This window comes from Phasianus colchicus, chromosome 12, assembly GCF_987193195.1.
Source record: "Phasianus colchicus chromosome 12, bPhaCol1.hap1.1, whole genome shotgun sequence".
NCBI classification, from domain to species: domain Eukaryota; kingdom Metazoa; phylum Chordata; class Aves; order Galliformes; family Phasianidae; genus Phasianus; species Phasianus colchicus.
Genome location: NC_143447.1, coordinates 1,574,420 through 1,598,081, shown reverse-complemented (window position 1 = coordinate 1,598,081; position 23,662 = coordinate 1,574,420). Strand labels below are relative to the sequence as shown.

Genomic DNA, 23,662 nt, shown 5'->3' with positions numbered 1-23,662 from the left:
TGGTTTCCTACAGCAGAGAGGGGAATGCCTGTGCCAGAGACACGGAACTACAGAGAGGCAGCAGAGGTCAGAACGGGGAGGGTGGAACATGGCTGATCCCTGTCCTCCCTCCAGCAAGAGGGGAAGAAAGACAAAGTGCCCGCTCTGGCTCTTGCGTGCAGGTGATGGAAGGTCCGTTCCTGCCCCAGCCTGCGGTGTGTCCCGAGGAAAGCACTTTGCAGAGCGAGAATGAGGGTGTGTGCAGCTCCCAGAGGACGTGCAAGCAAAGAGTGAGCCAGGCTGCAGCGTGAGGGGCTGCTGGGGACAGGAGGTGCGGCCACGCTCAGAGCCACGCGCCAGCAGGTAAGGCATCAAGAGGCAAAGATGGCTAAGGACGGCCCGGAGGGATCCTGGCACAGAAGTGCCTTCCTGTGCTGACCTCACACCTGCTTCAAGGAAGCTCGAGGAGCGATGCCTGGCCCTGTCTGCCGAGGAAGGGAGCTGCAGCTCCCGGGGTGCCGCGCCACAAGCCCCAGCCCACAGCTCATCACTTACAACAGGCTGTGAGGTCTCGTCTCTCTCTCCTCCCTCCACACTCCCCAGGGAGCACAGGCCCATGTTTACAGCTAGTGAAATCCCTCCAGCGAACAGCTGCAGTGCAGTCAGATGGCACACGTGGAAACACAAAGCACAGCATCTATTTATTCACAAACTCCCCCAAAACTGCCTGAGCTCTTCCACAGCCCTGCCACGTCCAGGAGCAGCCTCAGCCTCCTCCGGGTTGGAAGCGTGGCAGCAGGACACAAGCCATCGTGCCCTGCTAGCTGTGTGTTTGGCCCGCACGTGAACTGTGGCTTCCCCGTGGGGTGGGAGCTCACAGGGAGGACATCAAGGCTATTCCAGTCAAACCCATCCGACCATCTGGAGATGAAATCAGTATTAAGGCAGTGAAGGATTGCCACTTTGCCTGGGAAGCTTTGCTCCTCATACTTCCCCACGGAAGGTGCGTGTTCACCCTACCGGAAGGCTGGGGATGGCTGCGTGCTTGCCTGGCCCTGCACTGAGAGATGCCTGCGGTCTGGGAAGCACCAGCTCCCAGTTATGTTAACCCTGATCTGCCTCTCTGCCAATAGGCAACTGCCGCATGTCCGTGGGCTGCTTGGGTCAGGCATGGTGTAGGAAACCATGGTGGGGACATTCACTGGCAGATGGAAAGGGTGATTGAAAATTCAAGTATGCTTTCCTCAGCGCACGGCCCAAGGCGGGCTCCGGGAACCCCAAACTGGCACAAGGGTTGTGTGGATGTCATCAACATCCCCACTCGAGGGCACTCTCTGCACCCCAACGTGTTCCCAGCTGAATGTCTGTCTGCGCTTGCACCACTGGTCCACGCAGAAATCCACAGATACAATGTGCATCTGTAATGCTAAAAATAATAAAAAGTGCAACGACGTCAGTTTCTTTAAAACAATCCACATTGCTCTGTTACCATCAGAGGAGGGAGGTGTCAAGGGGAGCCAGGAAACCTAACTGGAACAGTAGATTGCAAATTTCTCACAGCTTGCACATTACAGTGTAACTGTTCCCAAGGAGCCTAAAAGGGAACCTGTGTCGTACTGCTGCAGCAGTCAGGCCCTTCTCCCACGCAACTCTCACGCCCCGACCGCATCCTCCTGCCCTCTTGAGAGCCAATTGAGCCTAAGGTGTTTCTTTTCTGAATTAAGGAGGGAGGAGGGCGGAGGAGCAGAGAGCGCAGGGGAGGGAGGGGGGTAAAGTGAGCAGGAACTAAGCACAGTCCTCAGGTTTGCATGAACGATGCCTTCGCCGTAAACAACGGGAAGGAGGGTCAGCCAGCCAGCCCCCCTCCCCGGGCGACCAAGACCTGAGCCAGCCACAGTCCTGGTCCCAAAAGGAGCATCAGGCTTGGAGTGAACGAGGGAGACCATTCAGCAGATCCACCCGAGAGTGGTTTGTTTTGGAACGTTTTCTTCTCTTTTTGGTTTAAAATGTCACTTGTTTGTTTTTTTTTCTCTTCCTCCTATGCCTCCTCCTCCCCCTAAAGAGAAGCCCCTTCCAGTTAGCCAGGGCAGGAGCCGCAGGTGCACGTGGTGTTCCTGCAAGGCCCAGGAGGCACCGGTCACTTGTGACGCTGAGCCGTCTTCTTCCGTTTCCTCTTAAAGAAGCAGCAGCACCTGGAGCACAAAGAACAAGGCCAGTCAGCCCCGCGCAGCCCCTCTGCGGTCCCCCCGCATGCACCGGCAGCTCCACGTGCCCGGCCCCAGCCCGGGGACCTGCCTGCAAGGTCGGCAGCGGCTGGCGCATGGATGGCCAACGTGCCCAGACCGATGGGCCGGGGGTTGAGCGCTGCCGGCGGGATGGCAGGGCATGGCCCTTCCCTCCTCTAGAGGCTCAACCAGCACAGGAACACCAGGAGCCGCGTGGGGAGCAATGGGACAAGGAGCCAAATGGCCAGACCTTGGGGGAAGTCCAGAGGGCACGAGGACAGCCCTGGCTGTGCTCCCCAGCTACAAGACACATGGGTTCAACACCGCTCACTAAAAAGACAGGTGCCAAAGAGATCTCGGATCAGGGACCAGGTTCCTTTACTGAACCTTTCACAATAACCAGAGCTTCCACCTTTGGTAAGTGTTACTTGGTGCAGAACACCTGCTTCTCCCCTCTGCTAAGGCGAGGGAAATGCACAGCGCCCAGGGATTAGGAGAAGCAAAAGGATGGAGAGTGGAGACTGAGGTGGAGGGAAGAACGCTCAGCACAGCTGAACCTCCAGCAGAGGTGGTTTCACTGGTGGCATCACACCAAACCCAGGCTTCCTAGCCCTGCTGCCTTCCTACAGAGGGACTGGGCATTTGAGGTGCGTCTGCCTTCCTGCCCTCAGCCTGTCACCAGGAACCCCCTGCACAGAGGAAACGTGTTACTTCTGTGCAAGTTCTCTCCTGAGCTACAGATCTTTCTGCCATTACAGCCATCTGTGGAGAGACGTGGAAAGCCCACCTCTCCAGGCTGCAGAACAGGCGTGAAGCTAAGCAGTATAAGTATGCAAACACCATTCATTCCTACAAGCTTCTTTAACCAACAGCTAGACCCAAATCCTTTGAAAACTGTGACAGTACTTCCACATTGCTTTCAGTGGGGTCCACCGCAGCTCCAAGATGTCAGCACTATGCTCCTCTGGGGGAAAAGATTCACGCTCTCCTTCACCCCAGGAGGAACCTATCCCTTACCTCGGGGTGCAGAAGCCACGGTGGCCAACACCACCGCATAAGCCAGAACTGACTGTCTGCTGGGATACTGCAGCCCTGTGACACACAGAGCTCAAAGCCAGAGCGGTGGGAGGGCAACTGCCCATCGCATGCTCCTGCAGGGACATATTGCCAGGGGAAGTGTAACGTCATGATCTGGCTCTGGGTTCCTCTCAGATGCTCCTAACAGGCCCAGTTTGGAGGTGAGCCGAGAAAAACCATGGCACGCTTGTCCTTCCAGGAACACAGGCCCGGAGCAACCTGTCAGCTGGGAGCACTCCATCCCCAGGACCTCCTATGACACTCACAGCATGCTCTGAAGCTTTCTGCACCCAGCACAGACTCCTGCATGCTACCGGCACTCTCACCCCCTGCTCCAAGACTGGTGGTGCATTTTATTGCCCCAGTCCTCCTGCCGCCCTCTCTGGGTTTAACCTACAGCAGTATTTCTCTCCCATGGCAGCCACCTTCCTTCATGACATGGGTGATGGTAAGTAAGGGAGGGGATGGTTATGGGGAGAGATGCTGACAATGCACGAGTTATGATTTCACATGCAGATGGTAAGGAGAGAAGAGGGCTGAGAAGCGCTCATTTCCTTGGGCACTGTACAGAGGGAGCTGGCTGACTTCTGGCTGTGGTCCCTTGAGACTCAGGTCTTTTTAGGGTGTTACTCGGAGGTCCAGGGAAGGGTTCAGGAAAGGAAGTCCTGGCAGGTCAGACAGGCAGAGGCAGAACACCAAACGAAAGGATAAGGCAGGCTGACAACTACAGAATGTGATCTCTGTGCATGCAGACAATGCCCAAGAGAACAGCCCCAGACTACGACATACAGAAAAGCCAGAGATGCCAGAGGTATCGGAGGCAATGCCTATGGAGAGCAGGGCAGAGGCGGGTCAGTCTCTCATCAAGCAAGGACATTCCTAACCCACAGCGGCATCACCTCGTCCTGCAAGGTTCCCACCCACCCCAGGGTGCTGCCTGGGCCTCAAGGAGATGCTGGAGACTCAGCTCAGCCCTCTGCAGCACCGGACGCATCACAGCCTTGGCCACAGAGGGGGCGGGGGGAGAGGGAACGCATCACAGCCTCCTCAGGGCCAGGACTGCAGCTTTGAGAGCCTGATGAATGGTATGTACACCAGAGCTGGGCCTGGAGTGATGCTGATCCCAAACCAGAGGGTTGGATGGGCTCTCCCAGAGAGCCAGCTCAGCTCCAGTGCTCCCCCAGTCTGCTGCTGGGAAAGCCTGCTGCTCTGTCATTAGTGCCTGTCATTAATGTCACTAATGAATGCCACTGCTTTATACCCCCACTATCGATGCGGGCCCTGGCTGTGCTTCTCTGTAGGAACTCTCCCAGGAAGCGACTGCTCCCTCCCCTCCACACCAGAGCAGAGTTTTCCCTTCATATCTGTGTGAGGAAGTCCTGCAAGATATTAGGCAAGCCTGCTCCCGAGTCTGCCCAGCTCCATTAGACATTATCTGCTCACGGACATTACAGTTTGGGGGAGATGGTAAGCCAAATAGAAAAGGACTAGAATTTGTCTTTTGCACAGGTCGGTTCAGCCATCCGTCTGATTGCTGGGCCTCACGCGGCCCTCAGACACGGCCCGCACCCTCCCCAAGAAGCACTCAGCAGGGTCCTAAACCAAAACAGCCCTGGGTTGGCATTGAGCTTGTGTCTGTTTATGGTTTGATTGGTTGGATTTTGCCAACCCCAGTCTAGTCTGGTCCGCTCCCCCTTGCATGTGGACTGGAGAGAGGGACTCACCACAAGTTGAGCATTTTCAGGCAGCTACAGAGAGTGTAGAGAAAAAACACAGAAAGGAAGAAAGAGCAATTAGTTCACAGAGGTGGGATGAAAGCATGTCACTGCAGCCATGCAAACATGCAGTGCAGACTGGCAGACACACACCATGCCTGCCCCCACCCGCCCCAGCCCTCATACCACCTCTGCCCTCGCCACGGTGCCGCTGAGAATCACCACGTGTTCCAGTGTCGTGAGACCTCAGACAAACACTGCACCTTCTCCCCACAGTCACAGGCCCTGGGAGGCCCTTTCTGGGGTCTGGGATCACACAGGAGCTCCAAGCCACCACACAGGAGACTGGTCTATCCCCTGCAGCTTCAACAGCAGAAGAACCAGCTCATGGACCTCTGTCTGTGAGCTGCTGTTCAGCGTGTCCTCAGGGGAACCCAAAGCAGAAGCATGTGCACAGCTCCTCTGCTGACCAGGAGCTCCAGGAAAAGACCTTTCCAGTGCTGCATCTCATCTCAAAACACAGAGCCCCAAATTTAGCTGGTTCTAACCCTTTCTGGACTGCTACACAGCAAATCAATCTTTTGAGTCTAAAAATCCTTTGCTCTCCTCATAACTAAGGGAATTTATGATCACAGATACAAGGAAAGATGAAGGCAGCCCTCCTTGAGGCAAGAGGAATGAAGCAAGGAACTGGGGAACTACAGCAAGAGCCCCCAGACCTGCTGGTGCAGAGCAGCCTCTGCTCTGCTTCACAGCGACCGCTGAAACCCTCCAAAACCAATTCTGAACCACACAAACAGAGTCTGGGAGGGACAGAACGAACGACCAGGCACAGCTTGGACAGCACAGCTCACACATGCTTTTTTTCACCTGTCTTGACACTCCCCTGTACAAGAGCTGCTCGGTCATCTGCCCCAAAGCATGTGCCTGGGAAGCCCCACTTCAGTCCTGAGCAAGACACAGCCTCTGACACCGAACCTGTGGCCTCTGCAGGCCCCACCACCCAAATTTAAGAGGAATATTGCCCACTCTCCAAGCAGCACCTCAAGACCTGCCCTCCCCACCATGCTCCAGAAGCCTGTGCCAAAACCATGGCTTACTCCTTTGGCTAGGAGGAGAAAGCATCTCCTCTGCTTGCTCAAATAGCTGCCAGGATCATGCCCAGCTCCCACCAAGGAAGATCACAGAAGTGCTTTCTGAAGGACAGACAGCAAAGGACCTTCAGCACAATGGTGACAAGGTGGAACAGAAGGCTCCAGCCTGATGGATACTTCAGGGCCACTTCCATCCTTTCTCACACCTCCCTGTTTTCCTTCTTACCCTTTCATGAATCATTCCTAGCAGAGGGCTGAGCCAAGCCACACCAGCATCACCAAGTCTGCCCACAGCCAGGCACTGGGGCAATGTCACAGCACTGACCAGTCTGGGGGCAGCTCCAGGCCCACTTCCCCTTGTATGGGGAAGTTGGGATTACCTGCTGGGGTCCTGCTCTAGTTCAAGGGCGGCAAGAAGGTCCCGTGCTGAGGATCATGCAAAAGGTGACATGACGGTGCCAGATGCAGCATGTGTGCAATGGAGGCCAAAATGGTCAAAGCAGCAACTATGCATGTCGCTTCTCACTCTTTGCCACAAGCTACAGAGGAGAGGTCCGCTCAAAGCGAGCACACGGCTCCCATGAGCAGAAGGGCTGTTACTGGTTTCTCTCTCAGCCTCCCAGGACTGGACTGGGAGAATTCACAGAGAAAACCCCAAGTCCCTGAAAGGATTACTGTCATACCACTCTGGATACCTGGCATTACTCATTGCAGCCACAGATGAAGTGTTAACTCAGACCAACACTTTCTTCACTGAGTTGTGCTCAAGCTACTCCTACACTTAGCATGAGCGCACAGAGTGTTCTCCTTTTGGAGGTTCCTGCGATCTACTCATGTTACTTTGGTACTTGTGCTACCATCTATTTTGCAACACATGCTCTGAGTAAGAGTTACGTTCTCCAGCCACAACAAGTTTAAAAAGCAGCAGCAGCACTGAAGGCACCATGCACAAAAGCAGCAATATGCAGGAAAAGGGCATGGGACTCGAGCATCAAGTACTTCCCCATGGGTAGATACCCCCACTCGTTTCACAGGAGGAGGATTAATGACCACACCAGTGGAAAGCCTGTTTGTAAAACCAACGTACTTAGCTTCCTCCACCACTTCCACCTCTGCCTGTGCTGTTATAGGTGCGTTGGAGTGTGCCCCTGTCGGGTCGTCCACGTTCAGCTCCCCATTGGTTGAGCTAACCACCTGAAACACAGACACATTCCCCATTAACAAAGCTCCCCCCACAGCACAGTTCCACGTGATCCATCTCCACACATCTCAACAAGGCATACTGGAGGAATGGGAAGTCTGTGAAATACTTTCTGCCTGTTCCTATCTCCTGTTGGTTCCTGGGAAGCCTTTACATCACGTTCCCTGTTTACAGCAGCCACCTGGCTTTTCCCAAGCATTTGGCCTCACAGTGGCAGGTATAACTGCAATTCAATGACACACACATTCTGACATGGAGGAGCAGGTACCTGCACTGATCCTCCGTGCCGATCTGCAGCCAGATGAGATGTCAGGTACGAGGTATTGGTCTGCCGGCTGGGCTGGATCTCCCACTCTCCTCGGCGATCGGATGACGCCTGCTCGAAGTCCAGAAGCAGGAGAGAAGGAGAAGAGAGGGCAAAAGGTGTATGGGGTGAAGAAATGAGAGGGTGGCTGTTAGTGAGTTAGTCCATTTTGTTTCTCTGTAGTTTTTTCTTGCAAAACAGCAAGGCATTTAGACAGCTAGGCTACAGTTTAACTTTACTAAGTATTAACCATACATTCCCTCAGCTTTACCCACTGCAGGAGTGCATTCTTTCTCTAGGTGATAAACAACAAGAAAGCTCACATCCATCCAGAAGGTTATTTATATGCACAGTTTTGCCTGCATGTGTTTCAGCACAGCAACAACCATGCTGCCAGCATGTTTCACCCTGTCTGCTAGGTCCCACATCAGAGCCCTAGACATGGCAGCAAGTTTGGATACCCAAGACTGACCTCCCTAAAATACTCATTTTTTTACTCAAAAGTGCAGTAAACAAGAAACTTCCACTGACTTCTTCATCTCCAGTATATGCAAGCTGTATACAAGGAGATCATTAGATTTGATTTGTTTTATTAGCAGAGCCACTTTGCACTTGCACACGAGGCTGCTTACAGGTCATCAGCTGGTGACAACACACCCAGCATTCATCTGAGGGCAATGAGCACCTCTGTGCAGCCAAACCCAACAATCAGCTGAAGGAACTTATTGCCAAGGCTGGGAAGCACAGGACAGGGAGGCAGATGTGTGTCAGATCTCATGCCAATGGCACAAAATGGAGTCCAGCATGACGTTACTAAAGGCATGGCTGTGTTGCTGGATGCAGTCATTCCCTGGAGCTACACGAATGAGCCTGAGCCCTGGTCAGAGCCAGAGAGGAGCCACTGTGCTGCTGTGTGGCCAGGAAAAGAGGGAGGGGCTGCCAGTAATTTCACACAGGATGACTCCAGAAACCTTCCTGTGCACTTGTACAACACTAACTGGTCACCAAACTGGAACAAGAGCGTTTGCAAAAGGAAGCAGAACAGAAAAGCACTCTGCTTGCATGCCATAAAACAAGCACCATCATTTCCTCTGCGAGTGACCTCTGGGTCCGTCCCTGAGTGACCCACAGTGCAGCTCCTCCTGAGCAGTCAACAAACCCACTTCACAGGGAGCGTTTCCCTAGAGATGCCCTCATGCAGGCCTGTAAATCTTCTTGTTAAATGTTTGTTCCGTCAGCCCAAGACACTGCTTATCCTTTTGTACTTGGTAACATTCAAAGGAGTTACCAGAGAAGCACTTCCCTTGAAATTCTTCTTCAGTTGCTGCAGGTCACAAGATTAAGAACAACTGGAGAATTTAAATGGAGTTTTAGAAGTTGGTGAAGTACATATCTTGAGTGCTGCTTTCTACAAAACACTGTACTGCCAGTTTCCTTGGCCAGGTCAGGTGATGAAGCTGTATGTCTATCAACACATAGAGCATGGCCTGGGACCTGGAGGCACTCTACAGGAAAGGTGTGAGAAGACACGAGAGCCAGATTTCTGTCTTATGGTTCTACACCCAAGTACCTGATAAAAAATCTCTGGTGTGGGAGAGAGAAGAAGGTATCTAATAACTTCCATAGCAGCTCTGTGCTGAGGCCCTGAAGGCGCCCATCTACTGCCCGGATAAGCTCTCTAGAGAGGTCTGCTATCTGCTGGGTGCCTCTGGGACATTGCATTTGGGACATCAGGAAGAAGATGTTGGGTAGGATAATGTTGGAGAACAACTATCCCCACCTGGTCTTTTAAGTTGGGTCACATGAGGCTGCGACCAGGGAAGGAAAAAAATGTCAAAAAAGTCTTTATGTGCCTTGGGAAGATGCTGAAGGGATTGGGAATGCAGGTGGTGCTCTCCTCAGTCCTCCTGGTTGGAGACTGAGGTCTGGAAGAGGAGAACGGACCAGCTGGATGACAGGCTGCATGGTTGGTGTCACACTCAGGTCTTTAGACTTCTATGATCTACGACACACCTTCAATAAACCATGGAATGGGACACAACTGACCAGGAGGAGCAGAAAGCTGGCTGGGCTCACTGCGAGAGCTTTAAACTGGAGCTGCTGGGGGGAGGTTGGTGTAGTGCTGAGGAACAGAGAAGAGCCAGGGAATGCTGTAGCTCAGATCTGTCCCTGACGTTTGTGGAAAGGCTCCTCTAGGAAGGCAGTGTGTCTGAAAGCTCAACTGGAGTGCCTCTATACCAATGCACGCAGCATGGGGAATAAGAGGGAGGAATTGAAGACTGTGGTGCACTTGGAAAACTTTGATCTTATATCCATCACAGAAACATGGTGGGATGATTCACATAACTGGAATATCATGATGGAGGGCTATGAGCTTTACAGAAAGGGCAGGCAAGGTAGGGGGGGTGGGGTGATTGCCTCTGTGTTAAGAAGTGGATGGACTATGAGGAGCTGCCTCTGTGGAACAGTCAGGAGCAGGTGGAGGGCCGGTGGGTTAAGGCTGGAGGTGAGACCAAGCTGTGCATGCTTCATCCCTGAGATATTTAAGGCCAGGGTGGATGGAGCCCTGGACAATCTGATCTACTACTTGATCTAGTGACTGGCAGCCTTGCCTGCACCAGGGGGGTTGAAACTAAATGATCCTTGAGGTCCCTACCAACCCAAGCCATTCTGTGATGGATTCAATGACTGAACATCCTAAATAATGTTTAAGAGAAAAAGAAGACAAAAGCTGCCCTGCAATTGCATCAGGGGGATTGAGGTTGCATGTTAGGAAGTTGAGGGAGTGGTCAGGCACTGGAATGGGCTGCCTAGGTGGTGTCACTGTCCCCGAAGGTGTTAAAAAACATTAGATTGTACAGAGGGATATGGTTTAGTGGGATATATTGGTGGTTGGTGGATGATTGGACTGGATGATCTTAGAGATCTTTTCCAATCTTGGCGATTCTATGATTAAGACTGAAAGGCTTAGAAGAACAAAGACTGAATGCTGTCCAAATAATATTTTGGGAATAAGACAGCTGTCTTTGTGCTATCTACTAAAATTTGTGAACTAATATGCTTGAAAATGAAGCCAGGCATCATTGTCCATCAAAGAGAACAAGATGCCTTGATTGCACATAGCATGAAGATCTGTTGTCAGAGCAGACAACTACAAACTGCCCCCAAAACGGAGTTAATGCATTAATCAGGCAATATAATAAAGCACATTATTTTACTACTATTGTCAACCCAGTCCACACTAACAAGCATGCATAAATACAGTACTGCACACATGCTTCAAACAGTGCAGCCTCCTACACGCAACACTTCTAATGACGAATATTCATCCTGAAGGCTTTAGATGTAGTCTGTATTAGGTGTTCTATCATTCCAAGCACAGCTGCATGGAACAAAGAGAGTTGAGCCCAGACAGGTTATTGCATCTCACACTCAATTCTGTGCCCACAAAGCCCAGCTCGCGTGAGCTGTGTGGGTGCAGGAATTGTAGACACAGCCAGAACAGCACACAGCAGTTAGAGGAGCAGAGCGAGCCCAGAACCACTCACTGGAAAGTAAGAGCACCAACAGCTCCAGCTAGGAGCCGGCAGCTGGAGATCTACTCAACTTCTGAGTACCTCTGCTAATACAGAAAATCCAGACTCTCAACACCAATATTACCACTAGAAAGAAAAAAATGGGGAAATTCATAAACTTGCAGTTTATCTGGACCACAACGCCCAGCCTCCCCAAAGGACCTGTGCTGGCAGTCCTTTCTGCTGTGCAACACCAGTGCTACTGACAGGGCATCCTGGGCTGGATGCTGTGCACGTCCATGGGACACACACATCTTACTCCACTCCATTTGTTCACAATCTGGAGGAATTCTACCGCTCTTTCAGCCATTTGTTGCTTTGAGAAAGGTCTGCTCAGACCAAAATCTTCCTAAATTAAGCAAGAAATGCACTTGCCACAAAGGCAAGAATCAGCCTCAGCTACCCCTACTGGCACAGGATTCCTGTTCTCCAGACCAAGGGGAATTCAGAAGGATGCCAAGCGAGGCAGTGCTGCCCACACACCTGATTGCGCAGGGCCTGCTGTGATGGCCGGTCCCGATGGACGTGGCTGTCTCTCGTTATTGCAGACGTCCCGGAATCTACGTGAACAGATCCCACTGGAGTAGGCTGGAAAACAAGGTGTTTGTTAGGACACAAGTCAGGTCGGCTCCCATCATGCACAAACAGCGCAGAAGACATCAAAACGCTGCCCAAAGGTACTGGCAGCAACCAGGGCTAATTACAGCAAGAGCTATGGGATGCCTGTGATTTGACTCCTTGCTGGATATCGGCATCAAACATCTTGTAGAAAAGTGAACTAAAAAGATACATCTGAATCTCTTCCAGTGTCAGATCGCACCGCACTTGTCACAAATAAGATTACTGCAACTGCAAAACATACAGGCTTGTTTTCCTCAGCTCATTGTCTTGTTGCTTTTAAAAACCACCCTTGCATAGAAACAGAACGTGTTAAAATTAAAGCTTCATCTGCTCTATTCTCACCAAAGTCACAATCCTTGCTCACAACATCAAAATCTCCATAGCAACCACTGCAGTTGTCAGCAATAGCAAGCTTGTCTTACAAGGTGCTTTTTATCAATTGTCTTTGTAATTAAACAAAAATGAGAGAAAAATCATGATTCACAAAGGGAATGATTTCTTACTAAAATGAACTGCTCTGCGCACAGAAAACATTGGTAATGTTAAATATAGTTGGATGGGTAGTCACTGGCAGTGATACCAGGTTCAGCTCTAAAGGTATTTGATCCGGCACCAGTGACAATTAATTTACAGCTGCCTCTGCCACTGGTGGTGCACAGCGACTGGCTGTTAGCAAGAGGGCTGTCAGTGGAACAATGCCAAGCAACGGGCTGCAGCACAGGCACAGATCAGATGGGCAGCCAATGGAAGAGCTTTAGATGTTTTATCAGATTTCCCAGTGACATATCTTTTAGCGAAGGTCTTCCTGAATACAAACAGCTTTTGACAATAGGAGTAATGGACTGAGATCACAGTTATGTTCCATCTGGTGCTAAATGGAGCTTGGATACTCCCACGTTGCCCTGCCATATTTAGAGCTGGCTCAGCCCCTGGAGCAGGGTAAATCCAGGGATCTTTAGAGATCACAATGGGTTTGCCTTTTATTGTTTTATAAGCACCTGTCAGAGCCCTGCCCACATCTCCTATACTTCTCTGTGACAACTCAACTGCTATGCCGGTGCTGAGGAAGCAAGTATGGGCTCCAGCTGTAAGATGGATGTCTTCAGATATTGATGACCACAGGTTTCAAATCATGTGCTAGGATAGAGGAAATTAAGTCTAGTCCTGCTCATGGCTGCAAAGGAGGAAGTCAGCACTGAATGTGCCACACCAAGGCAAACCCAAATTGGTGGCAAGGGGCCATCTGCCCTTCAGGATAACTCATGACACCACAAGAACCCCCTACCACAGCAGCAGGACTTCTCACTGCATTGAGCCTGTACTTGCTGGCTACAGAAAAGAAGGGAGTGGTTTGACCCTGACTCACTGGCATTAACTGACACTACTGGAACAAACCGAGAGTCAGGTGGGGAAGCAGCAAGGCCCCGCATTCTGCAGGAGGGACTTACAATTGGCCTGCCGACCCAGTCATAGGCGTAGTCAAAGGTGTAGCCTTTCTTCTCAAACAGCTCTGTGAAGATGGTTCGTAAGTAGTCATAGTCTGGTCTCTCAAAGAAATCTAATCGCCGAACGTAACGGAGGTACGTGGCCATCTCTTCTGTTGGAGAAGGGGAGAAGGGAAGCAGTGTCAGCTCTACCCACACGTCACTCCATCAATTACAAGCTCTCAGCGCACGGCACACGACACATACACACACTGGAAAGGTGCTTTTCAATTAACTCTAACAAGGCCCTTCCATGGCACAAAGCACGACAGTTCTCCAAGCTGGACCAGGGTCAGATCCCTAGAACTGCCCAGGCTCTGCCACATTCAGCCAGGCACATCGATGGAAGCTGAGGATAGCCTGCAGGCCTTCCCCCATGACCTACCCAGCCTCCTGCTGCTTGATGAACCTCACTCAGCTCTTTAGGGCCCTCCGGCCCTGCCCAAAGCCTAATAATAGCTTGCTTTCATTTTGAATCTTCTGAATGAGCTGCTATAAAGCAAGGCCTGTGTTGCAGCACTGAACATCACGCAGGGAGAATTGTCTGGGCTGCTGCTGCTAACCTTGGCTTTCCTTTAAAAACTACTGCTTTAGCAGCAGCCCACAATGCAAATCGATACAAATGCATCTCTAACAATGCTGGAGTCCCACACCTGCTGGAGAGGGCTGCTGCTCTACCTCCAGCAAGTACCACAGCAAGTTTCACTCTATACCCTTGTAGAAAAACAAACACTAAAATGCACTCTACAACACAGGACAGTTCTCTGAGCCTGCCTACAGGATGCTCAAGCATATGTCAGCTCATAGACATTTACAACAGACACAGTGATTTCTATACGAGGACAGGACTGTTGTTCTGAACAGAGCTCAACAGGAGGAATGAGACTGGGTACTGCAGGAAGAAGCTCAGTTTTTGCCTTTAACTGACAAAACTAAAACCAGGTCTGCTTGGTGATGGTGAGCTACACCTATGGTTGGCAGCTTGTCTGTCACACTGAGGCAAAAGAAGAAGAAAGGCCATTTCCTCCTCCTGCTGTTATCTTTGAAAGATGGAGGATCAATGGGTTTCAGGCAAGTGCGGGAAAGAAGATGTCTCATCTCCCTTCAGCCCAGACCTGCATGTGTGACAGAGCTCTGAGGAAGGAGTACTGGGAAGAGAAGAAATGGGGAAAAGAGCAAAAATGCCAACAGCCAACCTGATGTCTTTCTGCTTGGAGCTTGGTGGATTTGGGATGGAAACATGTCTGGGAAATAAGTATGACTTGAACGAACAACAATTCCTTCGACTTGCTGCTCCTTGTGCTAGTAAAGAGCCATGGACATGAAATAGTGGGCATGGTGAGATGGGTTGATGGTTGGACTAAATGACCTTAGAGGTTTTTTCCAACCGCAATGATTCTGTGAGTCTATGAGAATGGCTCCAACAGGAATGGGGCTGATTGTGAGGACCTGGGTGCTCTCCCTGTTGTCCAGTTTCTCACCTCATAGACAAAATACCGAAACCACTGCATGTAGGCTACACTGTACCCCGGGAGGGCTTTCACTTCATACTCTGCTCTCCCAGCTCTGCAATGGACTTCTGCTGAACTGAAGAAAAGCTGTCAAACTTTGCTAGAAGGACACCCTTAATAAAGCTCTCCTTAAAGCCGTTGTTAGAAGGTGGAATTCAGTGACATCGTCCCATCTTCTAAGGTAGCCACCTAAAATTTTAGCACCTGTAAGTCTTTTCATTTGGAAACAAATTGACTGAGTAGAGCCAACACAGTCACTTGAGAGAGGGAAAACAACAAGGTCCTCTGCGGGAAGGAAGAAAAGCAGGGACATGGGGCACTGGGGCACTGCCCCGCTTGCACAGTGGGAAGTTATGCTTGTACCAAGCCACAGTCACAAGCTCTCAGCCCTGCTAATTCCTAGCAGCAGCCCCAGTTGTTTTCCTGCTTGAGGAACGATATAACACGTGTACATCACTGAAATACTCTCTGCCAGAGCTGCTCAGAACTATCATATTGAACAAGGTATGTCTGTCTCCAACTGCACTCCAGTGACCCCATCAGTGCTTTACCTGGAAAGTTCTCACAGAGAACTTCAACCGGAGTGTTTCTCTTTGTGTCCCCGATCTTCTGATACCTCTCTTTTAAGGTGTCAGCCTGTAGTGCACAAAGAAAAACAGTTGTGGGGAAAGAGTTCAACCGTGAGAAACGACATGCTATATGGGAAGAAAAACAAGGTGTTTAATACTGATTCTGTGTGGTTGCAGCTGAACTGCATCCTAGGTTATAGTATATTATCCTGCTGTTATCCTCACTATGTGCTTTACATGCAGTCAGCACAGAACATCCAGAGAGGCATTCAGAATGCCTTCAGTACTTGAAAGGAAGCATGCTGGTTGTGCTCACAGGGCTCATTTCTTACCAGCCCAGTCCTGGTAAAGGGAAGCTTTTTTGGGGCAAGAAATTAAAGCTGCATATACTTTGATTGCACATCAGTATCCTGACACTCCAGCAAAGAGCAGTCCTAGGTTGAGAGCCATCTGCAGCCGTGACAGCTTCATAAGCAAATGCAAAAGCAGTTAAACAGTGACAGCAATTTTGACATGTCATGTTTTTACTGTGCATAACAGAATGCCACCACAGAATCAAGCAACCAGATTATATCAGTCACACTTCTCCCAAATTCTGTGCTACTTCTTTCACCCCCCAAGTGTCTGTCACTCAGCACTGATTAAGCAGCTGGTCATCCAGAAAAATGACATACTTTTCAGTTTGTTTTCCCACCTGAATCGCTCCTGAAGCAGAGCACTCTGCTCCAGTTGGCACCCTACAAACAGGTTTCACTGCCTCCATTTCAAAATATGCCATTGAGACCTGCCAGTACTATAATTAGCATTATAAGATGTCCTCTTAAGACCTTAGCATTGACAGTAGAGACCAGAAGTGTAGGCTGAGGAAACCTACAGAAAACTACAGGGTGAAGATGCCATGTTTTCAGGCTGAAGAGTTCGGGTGTGCTTTGAAGCTAAAGAAATGCAGCACTTCAAGGAGCACACAACTAATTCTCACTAAGTTCAGCACTGATCCAAGGAAAATTTTGCAGTCTTGTCTAAACCTGGAATTATTTTAGAGTAGTTTATAGAATTAATTTAAAGCAGGTAAGTTCAAACTAAAGAAATAAAATATGTAATAGAATAACACACTCATAGATTTACCATTGGAAGTGCACCTAATGCCAGAGAGGTTCCGAGCCTTTTCAGGATCATTTCTGTGCTTGAAAATCTGTGTTTTCTGAGTTGCTGCTGACACTTCTGACATGTGTTGATAAGGCAAAGCTGAGGTTAACTCTGGATAGACGGTGACAAAGCAGCTTAGCAGGTTCTATCATGCCATTGGCCACAGCTGCACTCTGCTGAAAACTGTGAGCCCAAAAGCTCATCTGTTTTTTCACAGCATACCAACAGGCCTAGAAGGAGTCACTGTCTTCACTAAAAACCTCCTCAGCTGATACCTTCACTCCCTTCACTCAGTGCAGCTCCAGAGGTGAACATGATAGCTGCACAATCAGGAAGGTGGTGGAGAAGTGAAGATGAAGCCAGCAGCAGCCTTGGAGCCAGCACACGGCATTCTGCTGATGGATGTCAGCTGCGGCTGTTGTAACTCAATTGCTCGCAGCCCTCGGCACTGTACATGACATTTCATAAACTTACAATCCAGAACTGAGCACTGAGCGTCCGGTGTCCCTGGAGGGAAGCCAAGCTCCATACTTCTGCCAGAAAAACAGCTTTTCAGGCTAAACTCTCCCGGCAAGTCTAAAACCATCAGACTGCTCCTGTTACAAACACGATCCTAGATGCAGCTGGGGCACTGTTTGCCATAACTGGAATTTCATAAACAACCATTGTGTTCTGGGCAGGTTCACATTACAGCTAAGCTGCTCCAACTGCTCAGCAGCCCCACTGCTGCCCTCCCTGTCCCAGCTGCTCCTTTGTTCGCATCTTCCCTGCAGAGCTGCACCAACTCAGTGATGCTAACGCTAATCTGCAGTGACAGGCAATGTACTTCTGGCCTGACATCTTCTCTGCAGGTAAATCTAACACCTTAGTATTCCACTTCACAGACACTCGGGACTGCTCTGCCCTGATTTTCCATATGTTCCCCTGACAGATTCACATCTGGGCAGAAAAGTGAGTTTCTAGGGGCAAAACCTAAGACTCAAACCTACCTTCAGTCCTTGCCAGGGCAGACTGCCTCGGAGGAAATACATAAACATGTGGCCAAGGGCTTCCAAGTCATCTCGACGACTTTGCTCTGCAACAGAAGAGATGACAAATTGTTGCTGTGGCTGCAGAAATGGATCTGGCTGGTAGGAAAACGGATTTCAGGCAGAAAGCTATAGCAGGAATGCCCACTTGAATCATACAATCATTAAGGTTGGAAAAAACCATCCACCAAGCATCCACTGCCAATACTGCCCACTAAACCATGTCCACATCTACATATTTCTTAAACATGCAATCTTAGGGCTTATGCAAAAGAACTTGGAACTCGTTACAAGGAACACAAAACACACGGATCAGCTAGAAGATAGGAGCTGGGAGCCAGTGTGCCCAGCACTGTGTGCAAAGGATGTGCTGGATTACTTCCTCTGTGCCCCGCAGGAGCGGGCAGGGGACACTCGCAGCTAGCTGTGGGAACTGACATGCACACAGTGCCAGCCATTTCCTGCTGCTTCTGGAGATCAGTGCATCACAGAGGGTTAAAAATAGCTCCTTTTAGCGCTGCTTTTGCTCGTGAAACACTCACTGCTGTTGCCATGCAGATGTTATGATTATAGATGAGGTAAAAAAATATAAAAAGGAGGCCTCGAGCCAAGGGAAAGGCATCCTTTAAAATAATCTACCGAAACGTGGCCCACACCACCAACAAGCCACAGGATACAAGGGAGAACAAAGGCAACCAGAGCAGCAGGAGGTTGTCCTGTAGGCATCACTGCTGGCTGGACAAATGGTCCCAGAGCTCCCCAGCAGCGCAGGGCCCCCAGCACTGCTCACCAACTGTCTCTGCCTCCCAGCAGCAGCGACCTGCTCTCCCCCAGGCTCCCCCCCCCCCCGCACACAGAACACGGAGCACACAGAGCCTTGAGGCCAGCTGGCCGGTAGGTGGTGGCAGTGCAGTGCCCTGCGGTGCTTCCATCTGCAGCGGCTCGCTTCCTCCATCCCTTCTCCAGCCTCCTCAGAAACAGAAATTGCACCCATCTCTTCTCACTCCCCAAAATGAGAGGCTCTCCGACCTGTCCCTATGCCACCGCCCTACCACTCTTATGAGTTTAAGTGAATATAAACATTTAATAAGGGCTTCTGCCTTTCAGCCACAAAGATGTAATTTTCCAAGAAGGATACAAGGCAGCGAGCGAGGAGACAGAAGATGGGTTTAAAATTAGTTCTATCATTGAGGAAAGCCATTATTCATTTTCTCCAACCAGTTATTAGGTCAGGGAACGGCAAAGTGTAACATGTGAAACTGAAAGGCGCTGGTGTGGAGCTGTGCTATAAAGATCTCCTTGGTCGCCACTAAGTGTGGCAATTACTGCCTGCCCACTTGCTTTTATCAGAGCAGGACTGCTACCTTTATTGTTTTGCTCCTAACAAAAACCATAATTACAAGGCATCCAGTTCCAACGCTTTTAGCTGTCTCAACTGCTCAAAAAAAAAAAAAAACAACAAACCCCCCAAAGCCTCACGGCAATCGCCATGCTGAGTGGTTAGCAAAGGTATGAAGGGCATGGGAGCCATAAGCTGAGCTACCATCAGAGCTCTCCAGCACCCAGCACAGCATGCTCATGCTGAATGCACAGACCTTTGCCAAGATGTGTGTTGATGGACATGTATCTCGCCGTTCCAGTTAAGCTCTTGTGTTCCCTGTAAGGTATGTGTTTTTTGGTTTCTGGGTCAATGTACTCCTTCGCCAATCCAAAGTCTATGATGTGAATGACGTGGTCTTTCTTATTGCCTTGCCGGCCAATAAGGAAGTTTTCTGGCTTGACATCTCTGTAGATGAGGTTCTTGGAATGCACGTATTCCATTCGAGAGATCTGCAAAAGGACGAGGCAAACATTACTCCCAGGCAGTCCAGCTGCTCTCCCGCAAACAGAGCAGCCAGGTTTTGCAGCCCACCACAAAGCCTCCTCAGGCCACCTGCTGCCACCTGCAACACAGCACTGCACAAGTGGCACCAACAGAGCAGAATGAGGCACTGGTTACTGCCTGAGCTGTGGCATTCTCCACTGCACAGCTGGAAGAAGATTTTGCCATCCCTACCTTTCTCCCTGTACTCCCTGACTTCATCTGAAAAGGAATGGGACTCTTTCTTCTGTAATGCTACCACGGCACAGCATTCTTGGAAGAATTCCATGGAGAATTGCAGCAGCCTTTTTGTATTGATTTTAAACACACTAAGCCGGCTACCAGGAGCTCTTCCCTTACCCACAGCCCTCCCTTGTTGCTCTGTGCCTCACCACCTCCCTCCCTCAATCCATATGCTGTCTTAGACATGCCAAATTCTCCCTGGAGGGGGGTTCTGGGCAGGCGGAAGCCTTACGCTCCTCAACACCGACTAAAAAGAATAATTAATCTCACCAGTTGTCAAGCAGAATCGGTTGGAGTATTTTTCAGCATTTGACTATCTGTGTTCTGCCACCAAGGAGCAAGCAAAGGGGCAGGTGCCTGTCTCCAAGGGAAGAAGGGCCACCTCAGCTCTTGCAACACAGCTCATTCAGTGCGCATTGTTAATTCCGCTTCAGAAAATGCATAAATGATGTGTAATGATGTTCAAGCGAGTCTGCAAGCCACTCTCCTTTGTGTCACTAACTCTGTGTTACCGCTCCTCTCCCCTCTCATTTTAAGCAGTGATTTATTTCAATGTGCTGAGAAAACGGATTGCACAGCTCCCAGCCATTACTGCCCATCATTTCCAGGACGGTGCAGATGCTCTGCACTTCAGCCATTCTTCATGTCTTGAGTCAGCTCCGTGACACAGCAGCACGTTTGGAGACAAAAAGGTATGTCAGAAGGCAGCTCAAATTAAACTGCAACCCTTAAAATGGGAACAAAGGGTTTCCTGGCCCCTCCGTGCAGAACAGGTTTTCAAGCAGAGCCTCACTGGCTCATTTCATACATCTCTGCCATCAAAGAAGCCCAGTTGCTGCAACAGCCAATGGCAATGACAGCAATTTGGACAAAAACCTGGACAGCGGGGATGCTGGATGGAACAACACACTCCAGCAGCACTCTTAGCTATTGGTGTACCTGCTCTTTGTGCTTCCACTGCAGACACGCGCAGGCGGGTTTCCTTCCACCTGCCTGCACATCTCCTGCTGTGCTGCTGGGGATGGCTGGAAGAGGCTCTTCCCCGTCAGAAAGATGTCCTGCAGCAGCAGCGTGCTTTATGCCCTGTGACAGGACACTTGCCCCGCTTCTGTCTGCAGGAGCAGGGAGCTGATGGCTGTCAGCCCTGCGCAGCCAAGGGATGACTTCTGATTTATGTGCAGGAGGGACAGGCCTTAGTGAACGCGTGTTTAATTTCCATGCGTTGTGCAGCTCAGGGACATCGGCCACTCCATCTGTTCAGCTGCACACAGAGGTTGAAGAAAGCGGTTCCAACACGATGCTCCCAGCCAAGCAATGTGAGGCATCAGAAATGCACACACTGTGGGAGTTACAGCGCCCAAAAGCTCCCATCAGCCAGAGGAGTCCTCCTGCAGCACGTGTGCAAAAACATCCTCAGAGGACCTCTCCTTCCCCCCTCCAGTGGGGACTGAGGTACCAAGGTGAGAGCTCCTCCCTGCTCTCTGGCTAGCAGGCTGCTCACACAGTGGGAAATCTTCCTGCATGCTGGGCATCGTTACCAGGTGTCTCAAGCACCAGAGGAGAGTAGCACTGCTTGTGCGATGTGCTGTATTCCAGCAGTGAAGTTTTATGTTTCCTCACGACCGAGATTAGAATTACAGCAGCTTAAGCAGCCTTGGCTGCTCAAAAACAACAGCAAAACAATTTATGGAGGCAAAACCACTGAACGTGACAGCTCAGCTCCTCTTCTTTTATGTCTCTCTCACACTGGAGTGTGACATGGCAGTGGTAATGATTTAGCATAGGAACTGGGAGAAATCCAAGACAACATTCCCCAAAGCCCTGCCACTGGAGCAAAGGGCTTCAGCCCCTTCAGAAAGCACTTTGGAAACAGCCGAGCCCTTCTCCCAGAAACCCTTCTGGGGAAGGAGATGGAGCACCTATGAAGATGCTAAATCTGTCTCCTTAAACACATGCATCCACGCTGGTATCTCATGACCTCTTCCTGAAAAGATTGGAAAGGTCCTCAAACATCTCCCCAAGGAAAAAGGAGAAGTGCTGCCTACAGAGAACACCAGCTCCATGTGGGATTGCTCTTCCTGTCCCCATGATTCACTCTGAGCACCCTTTTTCTGCGTTGGTCCTGGTGTCTTGGTGAGCAGGCAGGCCAGGCAAAGTCACAGGATAGGCAGCTGTTGCCAGCGGAGATCCTCCTGGTACAGAACTGATCTGCAACCCCAGTGCCTGGCACAAGGCAGGACCTTGCCGTGTTAGGCTTCATTTCCCCAGCAGTCTCATGGCAATAAAATTACTCCTGTAAGTACTAGGAAATGTCTCTAACACTACTGTAAGAGATGTAAGTCAGTCAAATTGAACTTGATGCAGATTGTTTCAAGCCAAATTTTGCCCTATGTTACAAGCACATATCCAACGTTGCTACTCTGTTCTCACTGCTTATGAGACCAACGATGATTTTTTTGAACACTGAAGAGTTGCCCAAAATGGTAATACTGTTTCTGGAGTGCAATGAAAAGGGATACAAACTGTATGCAAGGCTTTGCCATCTGATTTAATCAAAAAGACTATAAATTGGTTTTACAGTGATGAAGGAGCACTCAAACAAAACCAGGCTGCTTGGCCACAGGAGCACAATGTTGTGCACCCAATACCATGTCAGTGTGGATCAACGCTGTGCATCTGTGACCTCAATTTTCCACTTGAGGTTCTGTTGTGGCAAAGCCAAGCTAATTTAGAACTGGTTGGCTAAGAGAGCTGACACAAACACTTTACTCACCAGCTGGATGGCTATCATTAATACCGTTTTCAAAGTGAACGTCCTGTCGCAGAGGTCAAACAAATCTTCCAAGCTAGGACCAAGCAGTTCCAGTACCATGGCGTTGTACTTTCCGCACGGTCCGAAGTAATAAACCTGGGGAAGTCCTTCAGCTGGAAGAATATGAAAAGGATTGGAATCAGTCATTGGAACAACATGGACACCCTTCCTCCTGGATGCAAATCTTTCCCTGTGCAAAGCCTTTGTTTTCACCTCTTGAGTGTCCTTTCTGATCCTACACGGCAAGCAAATTAGTTTCAGCATGCACTGTGAATGAACCAAAGGCCAAATGAGTGCAGGCTTTGCTCGGCTACACCCTTGAATAGACAAATGGATTTCAAAGCAATAACGTGACCACATGAAAGTGCCTGGCTCTGAAAGCACAAAGGCTTGGCCTTGGCATAACCAACTTGGTGTTCCCTGCGTTGCAATGAGCAGCAGGCAGAGCCACGGGCTGGCACTCGTCTGAGCAGCCAGGAACACAAAGCCCTTGCAGAAAACGAGGTATGTTTGAAAAAGGGCTGCAGTCAAACCAACCCTAGTTGGTGTGACACAGCATGACCTCACACAAAGCTTGCCTGCACTATATTCATAAGAAAGAGCAGAGACTGATGTTTTCATCCATCACCACAAAGAAACAATCAGGATCCATCCAGGGGAGAATGCAGCGCAGAGCTAACTGTTACTCTCACTAACCATCAGCCACCAGAACTGGACTGCTGCTGCAGCTGCACGGCTTTGGCTGTGTATCTGCCCCATGACGTGCCCAGGCAGCCAAGCCCAACACAGGTAAAGGCAGAGAATGTCAAAACCAGAGCGGGTCAGAAGCAGAGCAGCTTCACCTGCAGGTTCAGGAAAGCTCGTTAATCTGCCCAATGGCACTAATCAACTTGCCAACAATACAATAAATGAGGCACCGAGATTACTAGAGCTTAAATATTACAGATTCTATACTCCTGTGAATTACACAAAAAGAACAAAATACAGCTCAACAAAGATTACTGAGGGATGGCTTTAATCTCATTAAACCACATGCTCAGGGGATCATGTTAGGCATCAGTCGTCAGGATGCATTAGTGAGATATTACGGAGTATTGCAGGCATTCCCAGCCCAACCCGAGTTCGCGTCCCACATCCAACATCTGCCCAGCACCGGCAACCTGAGCCTGGGAGGCTATTGCCCTCTGCCTTATGCTGTAGTGAGCGTGAACAGCAAC

At 50.1% G+C, this 23,662-nt stretch overlaps 1 protein-coding gene across 10 annotated transcripts in view; it reads right to left on the bottom strand.

The window, feature by feature from the left end:
• Nucleotides 1-1,432: 1,432 nt before the first annotated feature.
• CSNK1G1 (casein kinase 1 gamma 1) overlaps nucleotides 1,433-23,662 on the bottom strand; it is an 87,960-nt gene continuing 65,730 nt past the window's right edge. For 9 of the 10 annotated variants that reach the window (XM_031616188.2, XM_031616190.2, XM_031616192.2 and 6 more), the window contains 9 exons: nucleotides 22,407-22,558; nucleotides 19,125-19,359; nucleotides 17,491-17,576; nucleotides 15,338-15,422; nucleotides 13,240-13,388; nucleotides 11,654-11,758; nucleotides 7,560-7,667; nucleotides 7,178-7,284; nucleotides 1,433-2,171 (listed from right to left, as the gene is read on the bottom strand). In XM_031616188.2, the coding sequence (XP_031472048.1) occupies nucleotides 2,117-2,171; nucleotides 7,178-7,284; nucleotides 7,560-7,667; nucleotides 11,654-11,758; nucleotides 13,240-13,388; nucleotides 15,338-15,422; nucleotides 17,491-17,576; nucleotides 19,125-19,359; nucleotides 22,407-22,558 (1,082 nt within the window). In that variant the 3' untranslated portion in view covers nucleotides 1,433-2,116. The remainder of the gene's footprint in view (nucleotides 2,172-7,177; nucleotides 7,285-7,559; nucleotides 7,668-11,653; nucleotides 11,759-13,239; nucleotides 13,389-15,337; nucleotides 15,423-17,490; nucleotides 17,577-19,124; nucleotides 19,360-22,406; nucleotides 22,559-23,662) is intronic. The other variant, XM_031616196.2, reaches the window with a different exon arrangement.